This window comes from Astatotilapia calliptera, chromosome 10 (assembly GCF_900246225.1).
Source record: "Astatotilapia calliptera chromosome 10, fAstCal1.2, whole genome shotgun sequence".
NCBI classification, from domain to species: domain Eukaryota; kingdom Metazoa; phylum Chordata; class Actinopteri; order Cichliformes; family Cichlidae; genus Astatotilapia; species Astatotilapia calliptera.
The window spans coordinates 17,963,843-17,985,386 of NC_039311.1; the positions used below are offsets into that span (position 1 = coordinate 17,963,843).

The 21,544-nt window shown below is 40.3% G+C and overlaps 1 protein-coding gene across 2 annotated transcripts in view; it reads left to right on the top strand.

Annotated features, from left to right (window-relative positions):
- LOC113030088 (replication protein A 70 kDa DNA-binding subunit-like) overlaps nt 1-21,544 on the top strand; it is a 48,929-nt gene that overhangs the window by 13,824 nt on the left and 13,561 nt on the right. For both annotated transcript variants that reach the window (XM_026181182.1, XM_026181181.1), the window contains exons 8-13: nt 778-880; nt 1,006-1,074; nt 9,894-10,086; nt 14,408-14,544; nt 15,131-15,279; nt 18,205-18,334. In XM_026181182.1, the coding sequence (XP_026036967.1) occupies nt 778-880; nt 1,006-1,074; nt 9,894-10,086; nt 14,408-14,544; nt 15,131-15,279; nt 18,205-18,334 (781 nt within the window). The remainder of the gene's footprint in view (nt 1-777; nt 881-1,005; nt 1,075-9,893; nt 10,087-14,407; nt 14,545-15,130; nt 15,280-18,204; nt 18,335-21,544) is intronic.

Sequence of the window (21,544 nt, forward strand, 5' to 3'; positions counted from 1 at the left end):
AAAAGTAAATACTGTCCAGAAAGTGAGCTACCTTGGTGGAGGTTTGTGTGCTTAAAACAAGAGTGCTTTTTTTTTTTAAAGTGAAATCATACCAGCAGACTGAGCAATTTTTCCATTCATACAAAAAAGGAAGTTTCACATCGAGCTTGGTCTAGGTGAACCTACTTCTACCAGCAGACACTGGAGCCAGTGAAGCTGTAGCCGTAGCCTAAAGCATCAAAGATTAAAGTTGGTGGAACATCATGCAGGCTAGTTACAGTAGCTTAACTTAAATGGATCAGCTCTGTATGGTATAGATGCTTTTTTGCCTTATGAAAGTAGCACCGGTGATTTAGTGACCAATTATCGGGCCAGATGAGAGCATATTGACCAAACAATTGACAATACTTTGGTAAGTAGTTAGTGTGCCAAGGCCAGTGAGTTCTCAACAAGTCAGTTTTTTATGGTTTGTCATCTAAAATAACTTTGATCTTGTGTTAAGAGGATATATTTTTGACATACGACTGGCATCCTGTCCAGGGTGTACCCTGCCGCTCGCACTACGTGAGCTATGACAGGCTCCAGCCCCCCAATGACTCAGAATTGGATGGATGGTCGAATGGGCTTTAATACAATCACTTCCAAAGACAAAATTATCTAGCAATCAGTCTTTTTATAATATACAATAGTGTTATTTGTTTTATAGTCACAGAACAAAATTGCTCTAGGAGGTCTTGAATGATTAGTGATTTATCAGTCACTGATTAATACAGATTCATTTTTATTTTTTTTCCATAGGTGGACTATCAGAGCCAGAGTCACCAACAAGTCGAGCATTCGCACGTGGAGTAACTCCAGAGGAGAGGGCAAGCTCTTCTCCTTTGAAATAGTGGATGAGAGTGTAAGTAGAGGAGTAGAGAGGTCTTATTAAATCTGACTGTTGCATCTTAATATGGTCACACATGGCTGATTTTTGCCTTCTATGTGCAATGAAATGGTGTTAAATGGAAACGTGTTTGTCAACAGGGTGAAATCAGGATCACTGCTTTCAACAAGGAAGTGGACAAGTTTTTCTCTCTAGTGGAGCAAGGCAAGGTGAGCAGATCCCAGTCATCTGTATTCACACTTGAAGCGATAAGTGCTTCCTTGGAAATTTCAGGCAAAAAATTATACGTTTTACATGTGTTTACACTGAGTTTTATGACTCAAGAGTGTAAAGAAAGGTTTGCGCTTGCATTCGCGCCAATAAATCTGACTGAATACTCATTTTGACAAAAGAAAGATTTACACACTGCTTGCGGCTTAAGTCTCAGGTATTTATTTTGTATGCACACACAGGTCCTCAAACAACATCGGTGAAATACTGCCTAATAAAATCCTTCTGTAAAATCTTCTCATGTCTGGAGGACTTTTCGATTTTATAGAGGAGACTCCTTAAGTCATTTTTGCTAAAATAGATACCTGTGTGGTTGAGACATATTGAGCACTGTAAATATATGAAAGATACCCATGAAGCTGACATATTTCAAGAAAATCTTATGGGCTGCTAAATATTTGTGTACATTTACCTGCAGATGAATAATCTTTTAATATTTTTACGGGATGAATTGCTAGATGTTTCTTTATCTATTTGCTCCTATGTTGCTTACGATTTGTGTAGTCTTTTGTCTTATTCATCCATGCTTCTGAAAAACTGACTTGGCTACAGTTACTTGAATACATACCCAAAGGTTTACCCTTTATTTAAAGATTCAGTCTAGTGGATAAATCCTGTGGTAATTTAAGTATAAAAGAGGCTTTCGTCACACTGAGTTTCATTGCACTACAAGCAATGTCTCTTTTCGCTTCAAGTTTAGAGGGTGAGCATGATTAAAATGACCAGTAACCCCCCTCAATGTGCAAATGGGCATGTATGATTGAATACTAGAAAGTCGAGCACTGATGCTTATGTGTGTCTCTGCCAAACCAGATGGTCTTAAAGAATCTTGGAAATATCATGTGGTAATAGGATCATCTTTTGACCAGAGGGCCCTGGTTCAAACCCCGTGTCAGAGAGTATCCATATTAGAAAGAAATGCTACGCCTACAAGCTCCAGCTGCACTCACATAACTGACACAGACACTGATCCTTGGGCTTACTGCAGGGCTGCAAATCAAACAAGATATTTGATCAAATTTAAGTATGGTTATAAAAATTCCAAATGATAGTAAGGAATAATTATTTATTAATTATAAGAATTTTATTAAATCATTGCATCTTGCTTTCAAGTGGCTACATTCATAAAAACACGATCAGTGAGACAGAGTCATGTAATAGTGCTGCAGATAAGTAAAACAATCTTTCAAAAGTGGATACAAATGCCAAAATTTTCATGTTTGTCTCTATGCAGCCATTAATCTGAGAAATCCCATTAGCCACTTCAATTTTACGAATTTTAAACATTTCCAGTTTGGCTATTATTTCTATTACTATTACTACACAATTTCAGCCAATACATTTCTGAGGTTTTAGTCTTGATTTATAAGCTCTGTACTTCACTATACGTAAAAAACTTCTTCAGGCCTTTTTTTTTTCCTTTTTTTTTTTTTTTGCCTGTCCCGTTTGGTTCTTTTGCCATCAGAATTATTGTCTAAAGGCAAAGAAAGATGCCCAACGGATTTACTTTACCAAATTGACCATCCCAGCCTTGCCATAATGGTCTATTTGATTCACCTTTTATTGTTTATTTTATTTATTTTTTTATTTTCACCTGCTAGATACGGGACAGACTTGAATGAGGAAAAGAAAAGGGAGAAAGGAAGAGGGGGAAAAAACAGCGGAGAAGAGGGACGGGGATAAAGGGCAAAAAAAACAAAAACCAACTAAATAAGCAGACAAAAAAAATACATATATCAATCACCTGGATCACCTGTTGAAAAAGAAAAAAGAAAACAAGCAGAAGAAAACGAGATCAATACAATAAACAACATCATGATGATATATGGGAATATAACAGTAAATACTAAATATTAAACATTATTGTGCAGCACGTAATATCGACAGCGCACAGTGTGCTTTGAGGTAGGAGCCAAAAAGGGTGTAGTTTGTGTGTGTGAGCACCCGTGTGTACACCTGTGAGCATGGACGCGCTTGTTTTTAAAAGGTTCCTTCATGTAATGATCTGCTAGAGGGTGTGGGGAGCCACAGCCCCGTCCTCCAGGGCATGAAGCAGGTATGGAGGAGATCAAGACTCCAGACATCCAGAGGCCCCCAGAACACAAGAGACCAAGGAAACTCGGCCGGGGGCTCGGTTTCATATGCAAAAAAAAATTATTGCGCTAGCACCTCACCCCACCTCCGAAGTGGCCTGAGCGAGCCCCAGGCTCCAGTCCCCGATAAGCAGCCACCAAGGAGTGAGCCGGTGTGTACCTGGGCGCCCATCCCCGGACACAAAGAACCACCAACGCACCGACGTCTGAGGGCTTTTGCCACTGGCAGGGGAAGTGGTGGTGGGGGGAGATAGGCCTCCATATCTTAGAGGTCCTGAGATGTCCCCAGAAAGGTGGCGTCAGATACCCAACCTGACATATAGACACAGGCATACAGGCACACACAGATACAAACATCCATTCCCACCCTCATGCTCTCATATGCACTTACTCAACACTCAACCAACGTGGAGACAGACATAAAGAGACACTGTACACACGATCACACTCCCCAAGCGTACTCTAAGAACCGGGTCTAGGTACCCTTGCCCCTGCAGGGGGAAACTGCACCCAGACCCAGGTGGTGTTACCCTTTTCCCTGCGGTGGGGAGAAGCAGACCGCCCCAACTCCGCAGCAGCAGGGAGGTCCCACATTCCAGACCCCAGTCGGACGGCCAACTCCTCCTCCTGGCCCCCTGCTCCAGCAGGTCGCAGAGAACGGGGGTGTGAGAAGACTCCAAAACCTGCCTCCGCCCGCTCATATGTAGTGTTGATGCACGTGTGTTCTAAGGTGCATTTAACCCTTTAAAACCGGTCAGAGCGGGCACGCTCCGTTTTGCGTAGCTATTTTTAAATCCCGGTAGCACTGCAACCACGTGAGCTAGCACAATAATTTTTTTTGCATATGAAACCGGAGGAGTTGTACTTACATCTTATGCCATCAGCTTGTCCTAGGTCACGGTTTCCTTCCACATATAGCTTTGCAAAAACTGCATAAAAAGCGCTTGCAGCAACAAAAACATAATATTCCAGAAACTTGCTTTGCCGATCCGATCAGCTGTTCATAACACTTCCTACTCCATCAGCTTGAACTATCGCATGTCCACCATGACCTGCCCAAAACCGGAAGTGACGTCATTTTCGCGGAAATGTAGTTTTTTTTTTACCACCAGGGCCTCATGAGCCTATACTGGTGTTTTTAAAAGTTATGTTTGACTTTATGACTTTCTGTGTCGTTTCTGGGATGCTTAGGACTCATATTGCACTGCTGGAAATAGTTTATTTTGATGCATATGCTGCTTTTTTGCAAATTTGCACTATAATATTTATTTTCGTTTTTCCTGCAGTGTATAGAAATTGGTGTATTTCACAAATAAAACTATGAAGACACTCAAAATAAATTTCCTGTGGTGGGAAACTAGTTTGTGCAACTTTTTTGTATTTACAGTTTTGAGGGATAAGCCTCTTAAATTTCTCTAACTAGAAATATATGTTAAAAAACAAAAACGATTTTAAATTTTTTTTGTAGTTTATTGCACTTTTTTGCAATTTATGTAATTACTATGCACTTAATGCATGCATGTTATTAAAATTTAGGCTGTAATCGTTGTATTGATGTATAGCAACTTGAAATGCTCCCAAAAATGGCTCTATAACATGTAAAAATATAATATAAGCTCTGGTGGACTTGATTCTATGGTAGGTCTTAAAGGGTTAAAACCCAGGAGGGCATGGAGCAGCAGGTAAGCGCATAGCCCCTCCTGATAGCCCTCGATGTCTACGTGTATTTAAAATTTAGAGGTGGGCAACGACGCCAGGGGTGAGGTGTACACCCTGATGGTCTTTTGGAGTCCGTGTAGCATGCCCACCCCCAAGATCCTATATGTATGTGTGATGAGAGTGTGAGTAATGTGAATGTCTAAGTTGTGAGATAAAACTGAGGCACAAGAAGCCAGAAGGGGACAGAGGGGGGGTAGCCTCCCCTGCACCCTGGTGATACCCCAAGGCCCTGCATGTGTGGGTGATTGTGGCGGGAAGAGGGAGGCAGCTGGAGATGGGGAGGGAAGGAAGGGAGGGGCAAGTGACCCCTCCCTGGGGCCAGCTCCCCCGCTGACCCCAGTGGGCACCCCCATACTCCGCAACCCTCCAGGGAAAGGGGGCCCAGGCCCATCCGGACCGGTGTCCAGAACAGCAGCGACGCCCGGCCCCACAGAGTCCGGGACAGCCCACCCAACCCCACCACGTGCAGAAAACTGCACCCACCCCGTCATCGACTCATCTTCCAGACTACACAAGACAATAGACGCCCAGGCTGAGATCTTCCTCCACCTCTCCTGTATCTCCCCCTCCTGCAGAGTGAGTTCCTGAAGAGAGGAGAGCTCCTGCAAGGTGTAACAACCTCCCCCACCAGTTGAAGAGCCCCCCAGGTGGCTCTGTTCACTGGCGGCACCCTGCGCCAGGGCCGGGCCCCCATACACCCACCCGCCCACAACCCCAGCAACATACCAACCAGGACCCAAGCCCCCGAGGCCCGGCCAGGGCCCCAACCCAGAGACTGAGCGCCCCCAGAACCTCACGCCCGTCCCGGACCCACCCAGGGGCAGCCAGGCTACCAGGTCAGTAACCCACGTCTGTCAGCACAGACCCTCCCCTAGCCCCGCTGCCCGCAGCCACGAGGAAACCGATACCTTAGAGCCAACAGAGCCCCTAATAGGCCATGACCGCTACCCCGGGTTGAGCCCCCCAAGGAAGATGCTCCTGGGGAACCCCCCCGATGCCCTAAGCCTGTCCCTACCCACACACCAATCACAACAGCGAAGGTGGGATCAAACTATGACCCCCCACCCCCACTAGGTGATGGAGCTAATCAAAGGAGCCCAGAGCAATTGATCTGATGTGGTGGCAGAGGCTGTATCGAGACTAATGTAATCTAATAGATAATTCCTATATTGGTTAGAATTAAGATTATTTTTATTTTTCCAGTTCATGAGGACTGTTTTCTTTGCTATGCATAGGGCAGTGAAAACCATATGGGCGATATTCTTATCTGTAGTGACATTATCTAAGCTGCCCAACAAACACACTAAAGGGGAAGTTGGAATGTTCTTCAGGCCTTTTTTTGTCAAATGTTAAACAAAATAATTGCAATGAGACATTGACAGTGAAGCTCCAGTGGGCCAATAAAAATTGCACTGTGCTGTGCAAGCAAAGGGATTACCCTTTTACCTCTTTGATAGCATGCTTACGACTAGGTTCAGACATTTAACAGTCATCCGATGCCAATTTATTCTTGATTTATTCTTAATTTTTGATTGAATGAATTCCATGTGTTCAATGCATGAAGGCTTCTTTACCCTTTGCTCAGCTCTCATGCTCACACACCCTGTCGTCAATTTTCTTAATCATTTATTTTGTAACATGCTAACACAGAGATAACCTTTTACCATCACACCAAAAGCTACTTTCAGTGAACTACAGCTCTTTGGATAGATTCAAACCTAAAACCTTAATGTGAGGCAACTAATGTAACACTGTGATGCCTAGCTGTTTGTTTCTTTGGTTAACTAATGTAAGTAGTTAAAATACACTGTCAAGATTTAATGTTAGTTCATCTTCTAATGTCTCCTAGTTTAGTTCATGGGGAATGACTGTAGATTACACTTACCTAGCACCCAAGCACTTTTAAATATGCACCTACAGACACATTTTTAACACTCACATGCAATCCAGAATGGATGGGTAAGGATATACCAATCCATTCTCTATCTTATTCAATCCCGAGGCACTATAAACAACGTGATTTTTGGTGGTAGTAGGTAGGGCTGTGCGATATGAGCAAAATCTCATATCCCGATATAAAACCTCTATCGTCCTGATAACGATATAAATCACAAAAATGTAACATTTTCTGTAAATTCTGTGAATCTCGGGCAGCTCGACTTGTGGGAAGTTTTTCCAGCTGCGGGTCATGTAGCTGGAGTCGAGTGTTTTAACTGATGCATGAAACTATACATTTTTAGACATAAGTTGTAACGGCCGCCGTTTTCTTTGTGAGTATTTATTACATGGCGTGCTGCAGGGAAAAGCCTGTTCTAACGTTTGAGTCTAAGGTTGATTTTTTAGCACATGGCGGATCTTTTTTACTTCTCATCCGTAAATAATTTGCTCTTTCACGTGATTCAGTTTATTTTGAAAAGTCTCAACAGGATCTTGAGCTTTATTGTGAAAGGTTTATGTGGAACATAAACAAGCGGACACGCATGCTGTTACCGTCGTTTTTGCTAACCACAACCCATAAAAACAGGCGCTTCTCCGTCCGTAGTGTGTTTATATTAAATATAAGAGAAAGAGAGAACTTTAAGAAATGAATATAGCCACTACAGTGACCATCAAAACGATGAAAAATATATTGCCGTAAACAGTTTATTTTGCGACATCACGAAACAAATGATAACGTAAAATGAAACGATAGACGTTTTTTATATCGTCATCCGATATATATCGTTATATCGAACAGCCCTAGTAGTAGGTGAGAATTGAGTAACCAGTGAGGAGTGTAAAGGTCCATGCAGGAGATGTTTATTACTACAACCATATTTGCAAATTAAAAAAAAAAAAAACAAAACAAAAAAACAATTCTGAGTAATTTCAGCCTTCTATAGTTGACTTTGTATTCAGTCGTGTATGATTTGACATCAAGATCATTCTGTCATGGCCGTGTGCAGGCAGACGGAGAGAAAGGACCCAAAGTGCAGGACTCGAAGGCAGACATAAACTCAAAAAAAATCAGCTTTATTGCTGATAGCAACAGAACAGGAACCTCACTAAACTGGGAATACAAAAACCGAACTAGGCAGGCAGGCGAGCAGACAGAACACACAGTTAACATGAGAGTAGAAACCGTTAACGACGTGACACTGACACAAAGACACACTGGGCTTAAATACACTGAGGGAGTCATCAAGGAATTAGAGACAGAAGGGGAACACAGCCGGGAGGAATAAGGCCTAACGAGACAGGGAGAGCAAATCTGGAACACTGACATCAGACAGGAACAAGAACCTTCAAAGTAAAACAGGAAGCAAAACACACTTTACTAAGACACGGACTAGACAGAGAGAGACAGACTTGACACTAACCAAAACCTACTAAATAATAATCATAATCAAAACAGTATCACTGATTAATCAAATCATAAATCATAATTTAGAAAAACACCAAAACATGAGAAACAGAAAGCTGGGTCAACATGACCCCGAACCGTGACACATTCTTGGATTTCTAGTTTACTTTGGAAAACTGTTATGTTTTCTTGCCTTTTTTGACAGCTAACATGAAATTGTCTACCATCTTGAGTTTTCAAATAACCAATGGGCTTCATCAAAAAAGCACTTATAGGAATCTGTGTACCAGTTTTTGGATATTTTGATGTTTATCTCCACCTGTGAATAATTTCCTTGTCCTGTTAAACGTGTCAGCTGCATTGTAATGATAAATCTTTCTATAATGAGCGTAGCATATTATAAATCCTAATTCTTTTGATTTCCATGTATATATTATATTCATTGTATCACCACCCTGCAAATGTGATGTTACCTCCTCCGTTTGCGTGTGTTTGATTTATGACGTTCAGTGTACGTTACAGAACATAGGAGTCACCAAGAATTTTATCTGCAACAAAATTTTGTTTAACCCACTACTTAATACAGAAGGAAACATTTTTGCGCTTTCAGCCCTGTAAATGTTTTGTGGGTAAAAAAAATAATTGAAGACATTCATTTTGTCTCAAGAATACAAATCATTTTGGCAAGTAATATAAATATAATTTAGTTTTCTGTGTTTTAGAAGAAACCTCAAAGAACTGAGTACATTTTTAATCAAGTAAAAATAAATCTACTGCACATAGATTCCTTCTTTCTATAATCACTGACAATAATTTTTTTCTAGAAAGATTAAGTAAACACCAGTCGAAATCATCTCAGCCACCTGTTCCTGTCTTATCTACCTGTCCGATTACCTGACAGGTAGAACAGATGGTAAAGCGCTTGCGTATTTTAGTCCCGCCCACAGAGCTTAATAACTCAATTAACCCTCGCTATCATTTTGGTATTCACATTGGCTCAGGTATCAGCCACTGGCAGTGACTCCCAACACAGGCTCATATCCAATTTGTGTCCTCTGCCCTCCAAAGATAAAGGAACGAATCCATCGTCTCTTCGTGATCTGGGTATTGACAGAGCAGTGAGTGGGTGTGACTGGCTCTGAGCAGCCAGAATGCTTATCACATTGGTTTCATGCTCCCATCTCTGTGTGGGGTAAATCAGAGGGGGAAGAATGAAGGAAAAAGAAGAGAGTCACAGAGACAAACTGGGAGGCGGAAAGAGAGGGGGGATATCGGAGACTTGGGAGAGTAAATGAAGAAGTGAGCCTCGCAGATTGAGTTTAAATTATGCTGTTTAGCAGCCTCGCTCTCAGCTGCTTCTCATTTTCTGGTGAATTAGAGGACTGATGGGGCTGATATGGCACCACATTTTAGTTGGACCTGAAGGTTTTCAACTCTTATTAGGTTTTGGTTGAACACAAGCAGCCTTTTAATAATTATTTCCTTTTACACGATCAATAAATTGGTGACCCACTCAATCAATCGCATTAAATATACAGGAAACTGCAGATTTTCAAGTCAAATTTTTATGATGTCAACAACTTTGATCTAATGTTCTCGGTAGGTGTACTACATCTCCAAGGCTACACTCAAGCCGGCCAACAAACAGTACACCACGCTGAAGAACGACTACGAGATGACCCTCCACGCTTACTCATCCATCGTGCCATGTGATGACAATCAGAGCATCCCCACAGTGCACTGTGACTTTGTGCCCATCGCAGAGCTGGAAAATCGAGACAAAGATGCTATCATTGGTAGGAGACAACATTCATCACACTTTATTTATACATTTCTCCAATTTAACAGATAAAAGGAAAACTTAACAGTGAGTGAGCAGGTAGAGCTTCAGTGTCAAGGATGGTTAGAAAAAAGGCAAAAGCAGGAGACGTGACTACTTGCTTCTTTTTCTTTTTTTTAAGCCTCACAAAACCAAACTGCATCTGACAAGCTCGGTTTTTGCAATCACAGCTCAGAAACATTACTAATGAACTCATCCAGATGGGAATTTGTCACACCAATTGGCAGACTGCAGTGAGCGCTCTGATGATGACCTGACTCACAGCCCCTTCAAACTTTGTGGAACAACTGCTTAAACAGAGCGTTAAAGATAGAAACTTTAGTGTGATTCAGCAACTGTGTTGTGCGTGTGTATGTTTTACAAATCAGAAGCCAAAACAAAAAACATACCAGTGACTGTTGTGTGAGTCAATCCAGGCAAAGAATACAACACATTTCTCAACCATGAAAGAATATTTTTATATATTTTTACCTAAAACAAAATTTTAGGTAATTTTTTTTCTCTGTGATGTTATCTTGTACACCACATTCGATTGACTCCATTAACAGGAAAACCTTATGAATATTACTCATTTAATTAGGATTCATTTTTTGTCTTTAAAATCAAAAATCATTTAGATAAAGGCTTTATGACTCTGGTTCAGTTAGTGTTTTTTTGCCCATGGAGTATCATACTATCTGATTGCAATTTAAACTGGTCTGGCCCAGCCATTTTGTTTATACTTTTAATTTGAAAGAGAAATTGCTGTATGTCACAAGTGAATTTAAATTGCTTGTGAAATTAGAATGGTTTATGGTTTTTAGAAATGGGCTGTTGTTGACATGACAAGACATGATTTTCTGCTTCTACTGTTTAGGCAATTAGGCCATAGGTGTAGATGCTACAAAAAACGAATCTATTTGACAGGCACGGTCGTGTCAGTTGTAAGCCAGATTTTCTGGGAAAATTTGTTACGGCAGGATCAAAATCAAGGTTAATTCAGGCATACTGTAAGAGAAGTCATAGGAAGACGATTACGTTTATTCTGCTGTTTTTATTAAGTTTTGTTGTGGCTCCTGGACACAGTGTGCGTGACATTTAAGTTTTATCTTCATGGCAGATAAATTGGGATGATCCAAATGAAGATTAGGTTTGAGAGACAGTAATTTGGTAGTGTTGTCCTTTTTATTAGTGTCACGATGTACAGGTATGAGTGACATTTTTATAGTTAGGGTAATAGAGATTAAAAAAAAAAACTTTTTCTAGGCGGTATGCACGCTACATCCTGCAGTTTTAGAGATCTGCATCTCCACCCATAAAGGGAGGAAAAAAAAAATATATATATATATATATACACAAATATACTGTTTTCCAGGCTTTATTTTCTCTGAATGCCCTCTAGACTAATAACTATAAAAAAAACAATGCATAACATTTGTTTAATCTGCGACTTGTACAACGAGACTGAGCTCTGAATGTGAAAGCGTCACAGAAGTTGATGTTTATAGTCTGCACAAGTACAAACAAGGGCCTTCAGTTAACAATAAAACAAAATAGCAGTCAGACTGGAAGGAGTCCAGAAATGTGCAAGGACACTACCTTGAAGGGGAGATTTGTCAAATTTAAATCAGTTTTCTCTTTTGATTTTTATTGGCCTGACTTCACTTTAGTTTGTGATTTTTGATGTAATTCTCACAGGAATATGTTGTTTTTGTTGCTTAGTTGTTCTTTATTTATTCCAATACATTTTTTGTGCAAGCTAAAAACAAACAGCTTTTTAAAACAAGATTAAAGAGGAATTTTACACTAAATCCTATTTGGATGAAACCTATTCTGCTGGCGTCTGTAGGTTGAAAAGTTCAGGTCTGTTGCGTTTGTCTTATGCTAGAGCTGTGCTCTGTGTGAGATTTGATTTTTGCATTGCACAGTAATCCAGTGTTGTAGCGTCATGGGCTAACAGAGCAAGTAAGACAACTGATAGCACAGAAGCAGGCATGTTGAATCTTTTAAGTGCTGGACACACTATAAAAGAAATTAATGGTCAGAAAGAAATATAAGCAACTGGCTGTACCCTACCAATTGAAAGCTCCATGTAGGTTTACATCCTGAACAGTTATATTACATGGTTACATTATTGCAAACTACCAGCACAGCACCACACTAAAGAGTTTAGAGATGCACTGAGCAGTTTAGCTGTAGGAGTGTGTTTGCGTTGGTCACAGAGGGGCAGTGTTACATGTCCCGTGTGTCATCTGTTGACTCTCTATTCGCTCTCTCCCTCGACTGCCTCTCACTCTACTCCTTTGTTAAATAGGGGATTATAACATGGTAATGAGAACTGTCAGCCTGTTCCTGTGGTGATAATGGAGTTCAGAGGTGGATGACGTCTCAATCATAATGGAATTAAGGAGGGCTGAGAGAGCACTGACAGAAATACCGGGAGGATGGGTAGGAAGGGGAGAGTTTAGAAAAAGGCTAGCAGAGAAGGCAGAAAGGCCAGATGAGTGATCTGAAAAAAGGTGTTGTTATTCAGTGTAGTTATTTTGTTAAATACATGAACACAAATGTGTAAATCCTCAGGACACCATGAAACGTGCTACAGACCCCCCCCCCCCCGGTAGATTTTTTTGTGTTTTATTTCACGTACACAAGGAGATAAATAATGTTATAAACATCATTTATCTCAAGTGAAATGGCAACGGTCACCCGCAATGAGGCTTTTCAGAGATGGCAATATTCAAAATAGTAATAGTAAAATAGTAAAAACAGTATTTGTAACAGTATTTTGTACCAAAACTCATTTCTTCTCTTTCAGTAATGGTTAATCCACCTTTATGCACAAGCGTTTTAATTCAAATGTTGTTTTTAACACTAAAATATAATTATTGTTGTTATCTGTGCATTTTCACATTTGCTTTTTTATAAAAAACAAAAAAACCCATTGTAAACATGATTATTTTTTTATTAAAAAATAGTTTAAATGGATGGATGTCATACTTGATTAATTTCTGACTTGTCTAGAGTTTGGTATAAAACATTTATTTAGTTTGTTATTTGCTTAATGAATAAATATTTGTGTTTTCTTATGACAGGTAGTCAACGCCTGTCTGATACCTATAATCACCCATCAGAGATATGATGTAAATGTCTGATCTTGTTAATATGACAGCTTGTTGTTTTTACAGAATTTAATGCATGGAAAAGATATTTGGGGTAATTTATCAGTGGTGTCACTACATAGCAGCATTTTTATAATACTACAGTACTGTTTGCAGCACATGTAGCAGACTACACACCTCAGCAGATGCTGGTACCAAGCAGTTTCTTCACAGTGTGACGATAATTACTTTATGAAATACACTGCTGGAGACAATGACCGCAAAACACAAAATAGTACCTGATTTACATGTTGATGAGAGCTGGGTTTTGACCCAGAAGCCAAACGGCTTTATTAGCCACAACCAGAAAATGGTACACTTCAGGTACAGGTACTTCAGATTTAACTTCAGGTGTATTAGCAGGAGTATGTTTGTGCACTACCAGTTTGTCCTCCATGGTTAGACTATCAGTGCACAATTCTGTCATTTTCTGATGTATCTGAGGGAACAAATGATCTGAATGCCACAGTGAATGCCATCATGTGGCTGTTTACAGCACTTTGAAACAGACAGCTTACAGGGAGTGATCCAGTTATAGCAGGAGGAAATTGTGATGAGCTTCTTAAGAAGACTACCTAGATGGAGAAATCTGCCATATTCAGTCATGTTTTCTTTATGCTTTTTATGGGTGGAGTCATGCCATTTTGATTCCATCTTGTAAAGGAACAAAGCAATTGTTGACTCAAGTCGAACTGAAATCTGTATTTGAATATTTTGTTTTTATCATTTTTTCTTTATTATCTTAGAGCTCCTCATTGCTCCTCAGTGCAGTAATCCTGAATGAAGTGTTTAGGCCTTGACATGACAAGAAACTTGAAAGAGGGATGAGTGTGTTTGTTGTCATTTGGAAAGTGGTGCTGGGTGTTAGCCAGCCTGGTATGACATTTATGTCACTCTGCTGTAACTTGGCAATATCAGAGGGGTGTCAGCTCTGTGCTCTGTTGGGCCTTTACTGCTTATGATGTGATAACACTTCACATTATGTAGAGTATATCCAGGGGGCATTTTTAAATTCTACACTGTGTAGAGACATCTCAGGAGGTGCTCTTCACATAACGCTTTTTTTCATGCCCAACTGTAAGGATATTGTCTTCCTGTTATCAAGAGATGGAGTTGTAAAATGATTTTCTCTACCTCTAGATGTGATTGGAATATGTAAGAGTGCTGAGGATGTATCCCGTATCACCACTAAGAACAGCAGAGAAGTCTCCAAGAGGGCTCTCAGCATAATCGACGAAACAGGCAAAGTCGTGACAGTCACACTGTGGGGCGAAGAGGTAATTACTGTAATCTCTCTCTCACTCTCTGTCTTTTTGTATCCATGGATTGATTTCCAATTTGACATTAAAAAGTGTTGAGCACTCTTTAATTGAACGTGTTTATGTAGTTGCCCATGTATGTGTGTGTGCATACAGCCATGCATGTGTAGTCACACATCTCTCTTTGGGTGCTCTCGAGTACAAAAACACTCTGATTAGGTTTTCTGGGCTGTAAAATTTGGATCGGTCAAATCATTCCTGTGACCTTCAGTGATTTTTTGGACGAGAGTCTCGTATTTGAGACAGAAGGCTAAATAACTCTCGAATGTGCATGAAATAGCACTATTCTTCTCTAAGCTCATTCGATCTGCAAGAGCTAATCCCCTCCTTTTTGCAGAAATCCAAAAATGACTTTCAAATTAACTTGTAGGTTGTCCAATTATGAAAGCACACCATACCAAATATTACTTTCTGGTGTCTTCAAGCTGCAGACACAGACTAAACAAGTAAGAGACAATAACACAACTGCTTTTGCAGCCTCGCATTCTGTCTCCTGAATTACTTTCTTAGACACTTTTCTTCTTCTTTTTTTTTCTTTCTCCAGGCAGAAAATTTTGATGGCTCTACACAGCCAGTGGTTGCCATCAAAGGAGCTCGATTGTCTGATTTTGGGGGAAGATCTCTCTCTGCATTGTTCAGTTCAACAGTCATGGTCAACCCAGATATACCACAGGCCTTTAGACTGAGAGCCTGGTGAGTCACTCTGATGTGCAGCAATACACCAACAATTATACACTTGCACCGATAATCACATCAAGAAGTTCTTTGTAAAAAAAAAATACCCTACTGCATTGCTCATACAAATGAAATGAAGTATGGTAAATTCCACCAGGCGTCTCACACATGAATATAAATGTAAAGCCCCAGTGATTACTTGGCTGGAGACTGGTGGCATGTGCCCCCTCAGTCCCAGCAGGACTCGAGACAGGATGTAGACAGAAGGGCGGAAGGAGGGAGCACCACAGAAACAAAGCACAAGTATTTGTGTTTTCCAGCTCCTAACTGCTTTTGTACTTCCTCACAAAGATGGGAACGTGGTGAGCAGCATCAAACTGGATTCTTATTAGCAGCTCCTGTGGAGGGATTTTGAATTATGACTCATTCACTCATTAAGGCTGTTCCCAAGTCTGGACACTGTTGAAACAAAAATGCTTTTTCCCTTTTTCTCCCTCTGTGTGTGTGTGTGTGTTTGTGTGTACATAACAATCCTTCTGTGTGCATATGATTTCCTGTGTGCTACTCTTGAAATCTATTCGTAGGCACTAAATTGCGTCAAACAGCACTCATACCTTCAAAGTGTAAATACAGTAATTTCAGGCGTGTTCCCGAAGGCATGGTTCTGTTCACACTTTTAAATTGTTAATGACTGCATTATGAATTCTGCTAATTGTTCCATGATTGATCATTTTGGCCACTTTTACGGGTACGTTATATTAGTTATGCCAGTTACTTATGTGTGCAGGAGAAAGTGAAGGGGTAGGCTGCATTGATCTAGCTTTAATCTTGGTCTTATTGGTCTCTGGTGTTGATATTTAAAGGGCTAAATAAGTAAAAGAACAGCACCCTCCTTCCTTTCATCACTCCTTCCATTCTCCTCTAATCCGCAGCTTTTCCTCTCGATCTCAGCTGCTGTTTGGTGCTTATTCAAGTTTACATGCTGGCAGCAGTCAATGAATGACAATGAAGTTAGTCAAGTACCAGACAGTTATCCACTTCTTTTTTATATTTAGGTCTGTGCTTTAGAAAGACAAAGGAGGTCTGTCTGACTCTACTTCCTGTGGCGATGCAGTGCTATGTGGGATTGTTTGGACCAGACTTCTTTGCATAATTCAAGGAAGCTGATGAATTTGGATGATGAGTTGATTAGATTGCACTGCTTAGTTAGACTGCTGAGCAGGAGTCACACTGATCCATGAAGATTTTAGATGGTATATTAAAAAGGTAGATAAATTAATAAAAGGCATGCATAGACACTATTATGCATAGGTTTTATTTATTTGTATTTTTCACTTGGTGAATGAACTGTGTATGTGGATGCTAATGTATGCAGAGAAAAAATGATAAATGGTCTGTTAATGCATTTGGCAGCCATATGTCAGATCATATATTTTGCAGGATGTTGTGTCTGGAAATCAGTTACAAGAGCGATTCAGACATGTCTGAAGATGCTTATTTGGATTATAATTGATACAGTGCAGTTAGTGATTGAGTTTAGTTACTCCTCAAGAAAATGCCATAGAACAAACATGTAAAAAAATATACACACATTTGCTTTGACACTTTCTTTTTCACAAATAGATACACTGCTGAACATATTCAGGTCCAGTGTTTATGGAACATCTAGTGTAGTTTAATATTTTCAGTATCCAGGGATCTTTACTTTGTGTCCTCAAGCATACGGTGTGCTTTCTTTTGACTTATCAAATCCGTATTTCTTTTCCCTGCTCTCTGTATAATGTGCATGACAATTTAAAAAGAATATACCAATGTGTTTTGGTTCATAGGCATGCCTGGACATACACCCATCGGGCATAACATTATGACCACCTGTTTAATATTGTGTTGGGACCCTTTTTGCTGCCATGTAGCCCTGACTTGTCATGGATTCCACTGGATCCGTGAAGGTATGCTGTGGTATCTGGACCAAGATATTAGCCTCCATGGATCAGGCTTGTTTGTCCAGCACATCCCACAAATGCTTGATTGGATTGAGGGCTTTGAAATTTTGAGACCAAGTAAATACCTCATGCACCATTCCTGAACCATTTTCGCTTTGTGGCAGGGTGCAATGTCCTGCGGAAAGAGACTTCAAGGAATGCTATTTCACTGAAAGGGTGTACATGGTCTGCAACAGTGTCTAGGTAGCTACTACATGTAAAAGTAACATCCACATGGATGGATCCAAGGTTTCCCAGCAGAACATTGCCCAAAGCATCACCCTGCCACTGCCGACTCGCCTTATTCTCATAGTGCATCCTGGTGCCAGGTGTTTTGTGGGTAATCAATGCACACAAAGTTGGCCATCCACATGTTGTGAAAGAAAATGTGACTCATCAGACCAGGCCATCTTCTTCCATTGCTCTCTGCTCCAGTTCTGATCCTCACTTTCAGTGGTGAAGAGGGGCCATAATCACCCTAACTGTTTTGCAGCTATACAGCCCCGTACACAAGAAACTGTGATGCACTGTGTATTCGGACACTTTTTAATCAGAAATTCGCATAAATGTTTTCGGCAATTTGAGCTACAGTAGCTCATTTGTTCGCTCTCCACATGCATTAGTGAACCTTGGCCGTTAATGACCCTGTCACTGGTTCACCAGTGTTCCTTCCTTGGGCTGCTATTAATAGATTGTGACTATGAACACCCCGCTGACCCAGTCATCGAGCCATCATAATTTGGCCCTCGTCAAACTCACTGAAATCCTTAAACATGTCCATTTATCCTGCTTCTAACGCATCAACTTTGAGGACAAAATATTCAATCACTCCCTAATATATCCAGCCCACTAACAGACGCCATGATGAAGAGAGAATCAGTATTATTCACTTCACCTGTCAGTGCTTATAATGCTATGCCTAATCGACGCATATTTATTCATGTACGTGTCATCTCTATAGGTATGACCGGGAAGGCTTTGCAGTCAACAGCCAGTCGCTGACAGAGACCAGGTCAGCAGGCACAGGATTAAACATGAACTGGAAAACACTGAGCGACATTAAGAATGAAGACATGGGCCATGGAGAGAAGGTGACCTCAACACATGCAAACATACTTACACACACATTGCATTACCTTATTTCCAAAGATATTATCATTACATGCATTTAGATTTAAAAGGGAAATAAAATAAAAATCACTGATGGTTTACCCAAATAGCAGCCAATATCAGAATAAATTTCAGGAATGGGGTGGACGAGACTAAAGTAAGATCCATGGACGCCATTAAAATGTTCTTTGCAGTTAGGATTAGGTGACTTTGTTCTACAGTCTTTGATTGTTTTATGTTTTATTAACTGTTTTATGAACCACAAGCAGCTATAGTGCTTGCTACATTGAATGCACAGTGTGAGATCTGCAGTGAATCTGATCAAAATTAAACCATAAGGTGTTAAACAGCAAAAGGGTAAATCTTGTTGTTTGTGTTGCAGTTTTAGTTTGATTTCTGAGTCAGTTCTTTATGAAAATCTTGGTAGAAAGCAGATTGATATGTGAGTCAGAAAATCCTTCTCTCACTCAGGCAGCTGGCTACTGTTTGAAGAGGAATGAAAGAGACCCTGTGCAGATGATGTAACATCAGCATAGCTACAGTACAGCCAAGGTTGATAACAGAAAATCATTCCGGCGTTGTAAGACAAGCACTGTAAACATTGAGTTTTGGCACCAGCCCCAAAAAATCAAAGAGTTAAAGCTTTAATGCTTTGAAAGTTTCCAGTCACACAGGGACAAATCCATCATGTTGACGGACTTTGACGTCAGGAGTGTAATGCTGTTTTTAAATTTTTTATTTCTTAACTTTAACTTGCTTGCTCTTGTTACCTTCACAGTGTGGATTGGGCTTTCTTGAATTACGTATACAGTAGGGGTGCAACAATACTCATATCGATATTGAACCGTTCGATACAGTGCTTTTGGTTCGGTACGCATATGTATCGAACAACACAAAATTTTTTATTTATTTTATCAACTTTTCTTCTGACGATGCTGTCTGTGTTGAGCACTCACTGGTCTGCGTTCGACTACTTCGCCTAGGCTGCACTGTCGAGTGCGGATCCACTGAGCGCAGCGCAAGCTAGCAAGACAGAAGCTAAGCTCGTTGCAACATGGCAACTGCCTCAACGCTACCCGAAATTGAACCTCCCCCACCAGAGCTGGCGTTTGGTACTATCTTGGTTTTCATGTGAAGTATGACCCTGAAGGTAAGCGCGTCATGGACAAAAGTAAAACAGTATGTCGGATGTGCCACGCAATGCTCAATTTGTGAGAACTAGTGCGTTAGCACAGTTAGCTTGTTAACGTGTTGACACCGTCCAGCCCCACGCACGGGGCGATCCCTGGTAACTCGTTAACGGAGATTTGCCGCGTTATGGCGTTAATGTCATTTTAACGAGATTAACGCTGACAGCACTAGTGGGAACACAACGAATATGACTGCACATTTACGCCGACATCATCCTAGTGCAAAGACAAGTGGAAGCAGACAAAAACAACAAGCAGGCATGCTACAAACTTTACCCGAGTCATTTAGACAGCCGTTAGCACATGATTCTCCTTATGGGGACCTGATAGGTTTAATATGCTGCTGAGAATATAGACCAGAAGAAGCGTATACTATAGCTTTTATTTTGGAAAGAGCCATTTCTCTGTAATAAACTCTTTTCCAAAGATGAGTGATTTCTCGATCAGATAGATTATTATTTTTTTATTATTATTATTTTATTTTGAGTTAAAATATATATTTATAATTTTAATAAATGACAAATTAAAAAAGCATGAACATTTTTTTGTATCGAAAAAATACCGAACCGTGAATTTTGTGTATCATTGCACCCCTAGTATACAGCTGCGTCTGGAGAAATTAGAATATTGCAAAAATGATTGTGTTTTGTTTCATATATTCTGTATTCATTACACATGAATGGAAATAAATATAGTGATATGTTTATTTAGGCGATTACAGTTTTTAGGTCATGAAAATCCAAAATGCAGCATTACAGAAAGTGTATCCTTTGGTGTAGTGCATTACATTCAACTGCAGTCACTTGGAAGACTGCTGACTTAGCAGTTTTCCAGATGACAATGCTTGACCCTCCACAAAGAGAGTAAGCTACATAAGGTTACTGCTGAAAAAGCTGGCTGTTTGCAGAGTGGTGTACCAAACCGTATTAGTGAAAAGTTCATTGGAATGGGATGTCAAGCAAGGAGTTTATTAAACTTCACCGAAACAATCTGCAAATTTAATTAAACTTTAATAAACTATCATCTTGTCTTTATTTTTAGTTAGTACATACCTTAAACACTTAAAGCTGTAAGCTAATGATAGTTATATAAGAGCAGATGCATGCTGGTGCAATAAGCTGTACGTTTTACGTCCAATGGATGCACGATCTGATTAGTCGACTAATCGCAAAAATAATCGGTGACTAGTCGACTATCAAAATAATCGTTTGTGGCAGCCCTACTCACCACGCAGATGTCTTTAGGAAAGGAGGTACAACTGTTGCATTGCTAATATCAGTGATGTAAAGCCACTACTAAACCAGAGATGGCGTCAGAAGGAAAAGGAACTGGAGTGGTCCAAAGTCCTCTTTTTAGATGAAAGTACATTTTGCATTTCATTTGTAAATTAAGGTCAAAGAGTCTACTTGAAGAGTAAGGAGGCACAGAGTCCAAGGTGTTTGAAGTCCAGTGTGAAGTTTCCACAGTCTGTGATGATTTGGGTGCCATGTCATCTGCTGGTTTTGGTGGAGGTTGGTCAGGTGTATTTAATCAAAGTCCAAAGTCAATGCGGGCGTAAAACAGGAGATTTTGAAGTACGTCATACTTTGCCAAAAGCTTTGCTGACCATGTTATTACTGTGCTTCACTGACCAGCCAACTCGCCTGACCTGAACCACACAGAGAATCTATGGGGTATTTTCAAGAGGAAGATGAGGAAAATCCCAAAATCCAGATGAGCTGAAGGCAGCAAGCGATCTGGACTTTAGTAACACCTCAGCTTTGCCACAAGCGCCACTCCAATGCAGTAAAAGGAGCCCCAACATTTTTTATCTAATCGTGGAATAATAATCTGAGATACTGGATTTCTGAGCATTAAGAGCTGCAAGCCATCATCTTCAAAATTAAATTAAAAAAAGGCTTGAAATATTTCACTTTGTATGTAATTAATATGCAATGTAATACACTATATGAAAGGGAAATTGCTGAAAAATCAGGAACTCACAAAGTGCAAATAACTGAC